Source organism: Wasmannia auropunctata, unplaced genomic scaffold, assembly GCF_000956235.1.
Source record: "Wasmannia auropunctata unplaced genomic scaffold, wasmannia.A_1.0 LD288237.1, whole genome shotgun sequence".
In the NCBI taxonomy this organism is placed as follows: domain Eukaryota; kingdom Metazoa; phylum Arthropoda; class Insecta; order Hymenoptera; family Formicidae; genus Wasmannia; species Wasmannia auropunctata.
Window position 1 is genome coordinate 134,876 of NW_012074653.1, and position 10,038 is coordinate 144,913.

At 36.2% G+C, this 10,038-nt stretch overlaps 1 protein-coding gene across 1 annotated transcript; it reads left to right on the top strand.

Moving 5' to 3' along the window:
* Window positions 1-3,651: 3,651 nt before the first annotated feature.
* LOC105461446 (uncharacterized protein KIAA0513) lies at window positions 3,652-9,109 on the top strand. The gene is made up of 5 exons (XM_011707944.1): window positions 3,652-3,720; window positions 7,387-7,573; window positions 8,161-8,383; window positions 8,474-8,568; window positions 8,689-9,109. The coding sequence occupies exons 1-5, from the start codon at window positions 3,652-3,654 to the stop codon at window positions 8,751-8,753; spliced, it is 639 nt and encodes a 212-aa protein (XP_011706246.1). The 3' UTR covers window positions 8,754-9,109.
* Window positions 9,110-10,038: the final 929 nt, after the last annotated feature.

Below are 10,038 nucleotides of genomic sequence, written 5' to 3' on the forward strand. Positions count from 1 at the left end.
AGATAAAATAAGTTATAAACGATACAGGTGCAAATAAAGAATACATAAAAAAATATCCTCTTTATTTTATAATATTGAAAAGTGTAACAAAAGGATTAATTAAACAATCGCAGTTGTGGTTATTATTGTTATGAGAATTTCTCGCTAGATTACAGAGTAACCAAACAACCAACCTTTACCGAATACGCTAACTTTCAGAGGCAGAGTCATGACGAATGCGAGTGCGACGGCGTGCAATACTCGCGTTAGTGTACTCAAAGCGAGACTTACTCCGAGGAAGAGTCTGGGAGCCTACCGTCGCGGAATATTCAGGAATCGCGTGATTCCATGAGAATTTCCATTCTCTCAGGAAGTTTCCGTTCAGCGAGAGAGGAGTTCTCTTGCCAAAAGGTGTGCTGGAATTCATTACCGCTCTCGCTCGCCCGCTCGCTCTCCCGCCCGTCTGTTTCGTCCTCGAGCTTAGCTGGCGGCCCTACCAATTTCACGCTACCTTCTTCCAGTTTAAAGCCCGTCTCGTTCGCATTCCATCGCGACTTACAGCTGCGATTGGTCGGGAAAAAGCCGACGTAGCGTTATTTCGGATTGACGGAAAAAAAAGCGAGATTTGAAGGCTTCGAACTTGGACCATGCATACGCTTCGTTTCGTAGCACTCGAAAAATGGACGATTCGACAGATCACGAAAACTCGCCCGAGAGCCAATTCGGCGATCCGAAATATTTTGTTGAGATAAGCGAAAAATATCTTCTGATAACTTTATGCTACATTCGCAAACAGAGGGAACGTTCTTTCTGTGTTGAATGGATATATTATTGGCGACGATGATATTTTCATTTGATTAATATGATCGGAAAAAGATTATCGTACCGGAAATTACTGATGTAATTTCTGACTTAATAAATACTCTGCTAAGTCTAAGTCAGAGCATGCCTTGAAGCACTTTTCAATGAAGTTCAGAAGAACTTGGTATTATTAAGATTAAGATTGAGAATTCTAAAATGTTCTGTATATCTTCGTTGATACGTTTCGATGTGCTAGTTTCGAAAATTCATTTTCTTTAAATGTTCTCTTATTATATTGACTTTTTGCATCTTTTTCAATTTCCTTCCTATCTATTACCTTTTTTGTAAGTCTATTTAAAAAAATAAAATCTTCCAAATTACTTTTGCGAAACATAATTGGATAATCCAATTTGTACCATTTCATTTTAAACTCATATGCGTACGCTTTATTAATTTCATGAATTTAACGTTAATATCCGCAACTACCATTAACAAACGAAGTGCAAGTTGAGTGCAAGAACAGATTTAATAAAGTGCAGTTTTACCTACAAGCCGCAAGAGAATGAACTTCAAAGGCATATACACCTCGCAAAATCATCTCGAAATGTGCACGCGCATTAATTCCGAGTCGTCGAGCGCACGCGTTTACTAAACTGACGAATCAAAGAGAAACACAAGTACGAACCATCGAAGCGAATGGAGAATGTACCCGCAGTTGCAACAATGACAAGTATCTAGGTAATCGAATTAGCGATCGTAACTCCGCGAACTAGAACCTCGAGCAAAAAGATTGTTTATAATATTTAAGTAAATTAAATTAAATATTTTTGAACACATTAAATACTTTTGTAGTAAAATACATAAAAATACAGTAAAAGTAATTATTTTTAACGTTTTCTGATTCAATCTAAATAAATTCATCCTAAACAAATAAGATTTTTTCATTATCTCTATACTCTAAATATAGTCTAAATAATTTATCTCTAATATTTAATATTCATTGTAATTAATACTAAATTATGAATAATTCTAGTCTAATTAATTCTTATTTATTATTGCTGTCATCTCTATTGTTAATTATTCTTTGTAAAATAATTTCTATAAAAAGTGCAAAATTTATATCGCTGGAAACTATTTGAAATTGTGAAAAATATTGTTTCTGAATGATATTTGAAGAACTTGACATTTCAATCACTGATTAAATTACATTTCGCCTTGTCATGACTTAATTTTAGACGAGAGATGAACCTCAACAAAGTTTGCGGACGAAGGTGAAATAAATTTCGGCGTTCGACCTCGTCTACGACGAGGCGAATGGCGATTCCTTTCCTTTAAGGGGGACATTAGCGTGGTGTACCCCGAGGGCAATGGCAAACGGCGTGAACGTCGTTCCCGAGGGAGCGGTGCACCCCCATCGAATACTGGAAGGGACTGTTCTAGATTCTACGACTCAGCCTGGGAAAAAAGGGCTCTTGCGAGCCATGGATCGAGGGAGAATAGACGGGAGTCGCCGGTAGATAAAGAGAGTTACGGTAATTGCCGGGTAAAGACGTAGAGGATCTATAGAAAAAGGAGGAATCCAAACGCGAAACGGGTTTGCCGAAGTATAGCGCGCAAGATGTTTCAGAAGTCGTTCACTTTTGCCGAAGTATAAAGAGGTGAACTAAAAACAATAGCAGTTCTTCCAACGTTGGTGTCAATACCATTTCAGTCGTAGAAAATAAAGGTTACGCCAAAAATTTAAATTAAATCTTTTTTTAAATAAATCGTTAAGTAAATTAATAAAATTAATTTAATTTAAAAAGATTAAATTTTCTGAATGTAAATGAATAACAGATCTATTAACTTATGAAATTTCATTAGCAATTGGGAATTGCGTTAAATTCTATCGGTTTTTTTTATAGTTAAATCTGATCAAAAATATAAAATAAACTGAAAATAAATTAGGTTGAAATATAATTTAATTGTATAAAAGTATTCTATATCGGACTTTAAAAAAAAAACAGTGGAAAAAAATATCAAATTTTTTCGTTAGTAAAATATACACTCTTAAATTCCTCAAAGAATAAATCCACCGTCGAAAAAATTTTGCAATGCCTGTGGTGTACTGCGTTTTATATCCCGATATTTTCACAGGACTTTGTGCGAACGTCTACCAGGTACGCGACTGTTTTCGATGTACCGGCGCGCAGCTATAAAATATGAACCAAAAATAACGATAGAACGAAAGAGAAACTCGCAGAAGGAAGCAGACAGATGGACAAACTGATGCTCGCTTGTATAAAGTATGAAAGAATTTTCCCGTCACGTGTTCGAAAGCGGCGATACACTCGGGAAGGCGCTACGTGCTCATCGATGATGGCGTATAACCTACTACCGCAAACGCGAAAAATTTCCTTTAACGACACGCGAACTCGCATCTCATCGCCGTTCGGTACGAAACGTCTTCGAGCTTAAATATTGAAGGGCATCGGAAAAATTCCAACTTCTTAATTTAGAGCCACCCTTCCCTCCTTCTTTTCTATTTCCTTCTTTCTCTCTCTCTCTCTCTCTCTCTCTCTCTCTCTCTCTCTCTCTCTCTCCGAGAAAATCGGTCCGTGGAGACATCAAACGCGGACGAAATTGTCAGCTTTTCGTAAAACGACGGCCGGCCAACTCCGACCGGCGAGTTTTAAAGACAGTCTTTTCCTTCTCGCACTCTCGCCCTTTCTACAAGAACGTAATTTAATTAACGCTTTACGACGCGCTCACAGAAAACAAAGTGAGGGAGAGACTTTTCTCTCTTTCTGAGCTTTCCTCGTTTTCCACCTTCGACTTGTTTCATACCATCGATCCGTACTCTCTCAGCCTCCATCTTCTCTATAGTTCATCATGAAAGAGCGAAAGGAGGTTGAAGGCATAGATAGAGATAAGAAGCCTAAGACCGTTCTTGTGCGAGAAGTAAATAGTATTCCACGAGAATCTGCACGTGCCTGGAGGATATCTAGTCCTATTTAAAAATACTCACAACTCTCTTTTAGATACTAAAATAATTATATTACTATTTTAAAAATTCTATTCAATCAGAACTTCGTAGCATTATTAAAATACAATGAAACTTAATTCGATAGTCGGAAATTACTAGAAAGAAAGTATCGCGTATAAAATATTCATACAGAAAAAAAAAAAATCGATTTGCAAATGTTAAGAATTACAATTAATTTGTTTCTGGAGCTCAATGTATTCAGGATTGTTTCTTAACATCCGTAAATGAGACGTTATTAATCGAAGGATATCCCCTTTGTAAAAGTAACATTCCAACTCGTTTAGCAATTTTTCAAGTTTCATCTCGCGGTGAATACTAGTGAACTACTTGGCGAAAGACAGGCGACACCATCGGAATAACTCTTACACGGTTAGAAGCGGCGCGGCGCAAAGGAGGGCCTGTATGTAAATTCGCGGGCGAAAGTCGACGGCTGAAACTCGGAGAGGAAAGATCGCACTCCCGAGGTCTTGTCAGGGTTCAGTTACTCCACCTCCGGCCTCGGCGCCGTCTCCGGTACTCTGCCGCCTCACTCCCGCATAATGTCCCATTGAAGTTTTAGTCCTCGTCAGAATAACGGTATTACCACGCCGATAGACTGTAAATTGCCCCGTCCTTTTGGGATTATGGGTGTACAGTATACACTGTGTGCCAAATCTAGCGCGATCTTCAAACATAGTAATATAGTAAAAAAACTTTACATCTTTCGTTAAGTTTAATTTAATGTTTTAATTACATAATTCAAAAAAATTAAGAAATTTATTTCTAGAAGAGCAACATTCTTTGTTGTAATTGCTCCTTATTACGAATAAAGTGTCAGAGTCTACATACAATCACTTCATTTCGTGCAGGAAGGTGTATGGCAATTGCAGCACCAAACTTCTCGCAATTACCTCTCGCACTTTTCAAAAAGGATCTGAAATTCTTTCAAGAGTCGCATTGTCTTAATCAAATACCCGTGCTTTCGATAGAAGAATTCAATTCTTATCGAAAGAGAATAAAAGAAAAGGTGCACTATTGTATGAGAGGTGCTTTCGAGGCAGGGGGACGGGTCAGAACTTCGTCGTACGTCCCGAAGAGCGACGACATACCGAGCGAAGGAGGTTCTTTGAAGAATCAGCCGGGGAAATAAATTGGCTACCTCGAATATCTCTCGCTCCGACGAGTTCCCGTGTAACGTTGCAAGTGTAGCGCGTGTGCTTCCTGTACGCGACGTATCTCGTACACGTCGCGTACACGTCGGCGCAAACAAACGGAAGAATTCGGAGGAACGAGGGGGAAGACGGGGAAGTGTATAGGTGTAGCACGGGGGAGGGGGGAGGGGGGTGACTGGTAAAATGGGTTACCGTGATGGCATCGCCTTCGAGAGGGATCTTCGGAAATTTCTTCCGTCATGGGCGGCCCCTCGCCACTCACTTGGTTTTCTTCCTCGGCTTTCCTCTCCCTTCCGGATAATCGCTGATCGCTCGTCGTACTCCGTCAAAGCCACAGGTCGCATTACGATTTATAGGATTTTACAGGGAAAAGGCGACAGTAATCACGGACGCGTTAATTCAGCCGTGAAAATCGAATGGAAAACTTAATTCGTTCTTGAAATACCCTTGCCTCGGAAAATTCTAGATTTTCCTTTCGGGATATTTCGATATTGAAAAAGATGAACATATTCAACAACAATAAACTGTAAGCTTGTATTAGTTATTGCAATCAGATACACGTTTCTTCAAGAGATTGCGTTTATGCAAAGAGAATTTCGAGAAAGGATGAAAGGGATTTGTACGCGCGTGTGTATGTGAAAAAAAAGATGTATGGAGCTGTCTGGAAAATACTATGAGTAATGGAAAAACGGAAATACAAATTTTCAATGCGATGCGCGTGTATAATAGAAAGTGAAAATAAGGTTTCCAAGCGCTGTTTCTGAAAGTAAAGCGTCTTCAATAAGGTAGGCAATAACAAATTCCATTAAAAGAGATTCACGAACAAACAAGTAGAATATTGCATTGTAAGAGCTTCCTTTTAGACGTTAGAATAGTAAAGATTGAAGATGAAAGGCATAGAACAGAGAAAAATAAAAGGAAAAATTGTAAAGGATTTAGAAAAGAGACTATCGAGTAGGGAAAGCAGTAGGAAAAGCAACGCGCGTTATTTCTTTGTTCCGATAAAAATTTATGAGCAAAAAAGTTTATCAAATTATGTGCGAGGGCAGAAAAAGAAAGATTTGAAAGATTTGACTAGACATTTAAAATATAAACTAGTATTTTTCCTAAAATCATATTACATATCTACTGTAGGCAGAAGAGATGTCCAAAATCTCCTTTAAATTGATTTAATGGCAATGTTAGAAGGCTCGACAAAAGCGCGAAAGGAAAATCCTACATATGTAAATGTATTGACATAAACACAACTATACGACCCGTACGAGACCGGATGTCAAATATAATATATTTATGGCATTAGATATGGTAGTTCACTGTACATATATACAACCGCTTTTCGCAAATGAATCCGAGATTATCTTACGGCCAGAGGGAGGACTGAAACGCGAATAGCATCCAGGTTTCGAAATCCAGAAGGCCTTATGGCTCCGCGTGAATTATCGCGGCAATCTGGTTTTCGAGGGGAAGGAGGAGGAAGAAGAAGGGAGGGGCCAGGAGCGCGCGGAAGCGGATTAGCGTGCGACTAGTTTGTCTTTGTATCATTAGCTTTTGACGTTAGCACCAAAAGCCGACGTGTTTCCAATATTTGCTTACATCAATGGAGTCTGCGGATTTGCCGAGGCAACGCGCTGCGCACGCCTGGCGCATCGCAATACGTACTACTTGCGAGACTTTACGAATGCCATGGTACCTGTGATAATGAATTCACGTACACCGTGTGCCGAAAGCCATGTAACTATCTCTTCAGAGACTTACCTAAATTCCCGGTATAGACAATTATTTTCCTAACAGTATTTTTGTCATATTGTCTTAATATTTGCTATATAAAGTATCTGTTAATCACATGTATTATATTACGTTATATATTCGTATGGTAATATTAATACTCAATAATGTACAAGACTCTAAGATTGAAATAATTAGTAATTAGAAAAGGCAATCAGAGTCAAAACGCGGTAATTGGTGCGTGGTTAATTTAATTTCTTGAATATAAAATTTTTCAATTATACATCGATAACATGTACGTTTCAGCCCTCTTCAGACCTTCCTCAGCGATAAAAGACTCTTATAATAATTCTTAATTAAACGCAATTTAGTTTGCAATCAGACAATTGAAAGCAATGCTCACACATTACGGAACTTCTACCTACTGTTACTGCGGAATAATATACAGAACAATGCGAAGGTGAATAACTAAATTGCGTTTAATGTAAGAGTTATTATAAGAGTTTTGTATCGCTGAGGAAGGCCTGATAGGACTGAAACGTACGTGTTATCGATATATTGAAGAATTTTATATTCGAGAAATTAAATTAACCACGCACCAATTACCCGCGCGTTTTGACTCTGATTGCCTTTTCTAATTACTAATTATACTTCTATTAATTAATTAGTTTTGACACTTGATTTGATGCGATAATAAATTTGCAGACAGAATCGGGAAGAATATGGTTCTCCAGGGTGGTGAACGCGAGAAGAGCACGTGCGTGTGTCACAGAAGCTTCTTTTTATTCTTTGGCGCAGCATTTCGCAGTCGCGCTATTCGAATGCCACGAAGCAGATGATTTTGCGCCCGCTAAAAGTCTCATGAACATGTGCTTCACTTTCTATCATGAAGGTAACAAGAAGTTTCCAAAGCAGAATTGTAAAACATTAAAAAAATGTTTTTAAATGTTGAGACAATTTTGGAATAATACAGAAATATTAAATATTGAATATTATTAGTAAAAAGAAGAATTATGTGAAATATTAATTATTCTATTATAATATAGTATTATAATGATCTTGTAAAATATCATTATGTTACCTACGTCAATTAATTAATTGAAAATAACAATATGTAAAAAGGCAATGGGAATCAGAATGGTTAATAATACGCAGTTTAATATTAAAAACAAAGAATTTTACTCTCACATATATTTTAGACGTTTCGGCTCATATTTTGAGCCATCTTCAATGAATATAAAATAATTCAAAGTCACTCGCTTAATCGTGAAAATGTATCCTACTGCTACCTATTTAATTATTTAAAATACATAATAATCTTTAAACTGAATTATAATAAATATTGAAATATCCAGAATTACTATTAAACTATTAAAGAATTACTATATATCTTTTATTAATTCGTAAATCTTGCTTATTGAATGCCCTGCATATTTATTATGATTAATACTGTATATTTATCCTAACATGTAATTTCAGTGGAAGTTCCTGGGTTAGAGCCCTACCGTGAATATTTGTACACGCATTTGCGCGTTCAGCCAATATGGACGTCCATGAGATTTTGGACGGCTGCTTTCTTTGACGCAGTACAATGTGAGCGAGCGTCAAGGCCGGTACCGCCTCGACCGAAATCCCTAGATCAGGAAAGCATCGCTGCCGAAGATAGAAAGTTTCAAGCAAACATCGTCTTCGGACAGTTAGGGTAAATACATATATGATAGAATCGAATTGATATCTCGATCTATATATTTGATTATTTTAGATATATTTTCGTTTTAACAATTTTTTTCAGGACTTTTACTTGTAACATGCATGCTTTCGGCCTGTCACGAACTTTATGTATAGAGTTCCTCCGGAAACAATGTATTATCGCGAATTTAACTAAAGGTGATTATATTCATATTTATTGCATATACAAGCGTAAATTATTTTTCTAAAAAAAATTTAAATTTAAAATAATTAAAATAAAATAAAAATATTTATTAATAACTTATTTCGATTTTTCAGAACAAGAGAAGATGCTGCGAGATAACATCGATCGGATGTTCGATGAGACCGAGCCATGGCGGTAGTTTAACTTGAGTGAAGAGTGAAAGATCGAATTTGAAAAACATTTTAGAGAAACATTTTGCAATGTTTCTTCTTGGAAATATTTTTGACGAAATTGAATTGTCTTCGAACGCCGAGAGCGATGAAGTCAATTATGAAAATAATCTTGTTAATATCGTTGACAAAGCGACATTTGTTAAACTTTTCACGGTATTCGACGCTGGACACGTCAATTCCTAAGATGAAAACTCCTAAGATGCACAGATTGGCACCTTAAGGGGTCTCACCACCCCTGATCGAGGCCTTAAAATAATACCTAAGTTTAGGATTTTTTGTGGGTAAATAGATAACTTTTTTTAAAAGCTGTTTAGAGGATATTGTTGTACATATATAAAAAATTAAAAAAATATTTTTTATGTACAAAATGGCGGCGCAATGGCCTACTTGAGGAATCCCTTTTTTTCTGTTTTTTTCAAATCGATGTACATGATTCCAGGCACATAATTTGCTCTTGAACAAAACACAAAGAATTTTTATTATCTACTATTAAAGACTGTAAAAGTACGTAGAGATTTTTTAAAATATTGATTTTTCTCGAAATGGTAGCTATTTTTACGAAAAGTTCGTATTTATGCCAGTACAAGTCTTTCGTAAAATAATTGCCATTTTGAGAAAAATCAATATTTTGAAAAATCCCTACGTACTTATCTTTTTTTTAATAAGTATGTAAGTTCTTTAATAAGTTTTTAATATGTAGATAATAAAAATTCTTTATGTTTTGTATGTAAGGCCAAACCGTGTGCCTGGAATCCTGTACACCGATAGAAAGAAAGGGATTCCGCAAGTGTAGGCCAGTGCGCCGCCATTTTGGACATAAGGAAAATAAAGAAATATTTTTTTGATTTCTTATATATGTACAATAATGTTCTTTTAATAATAAGCAGAATTTTAAATAAAGTTATCCATTTACCCACAAAAAAATCTCAAACTTAAGGTATCATTTTAAAACCTCAGGGGTGATGAGACCCATTAAATTATGAAAAGTTGAATCTAATTGCGTTTCTGATATGAAAGATTTTTGTAAAACAGCAATTAAGAAATTAATATTACTAACAGATTAAGAAAACTAAAAATTTGAAAATTGGTATTTGAAATAATTTGAATTTTTAAATAAATTTTATTAAAATTTATATAGCGATGATAAAGTTAAAAATTGAAATGACAATAAGATTTGAAAATGTGGAATTGCCAGTTTGACTGTTCAATTGAAGTACGGTTTGTTGGGTGAAATTTATTACATTGAGAAGA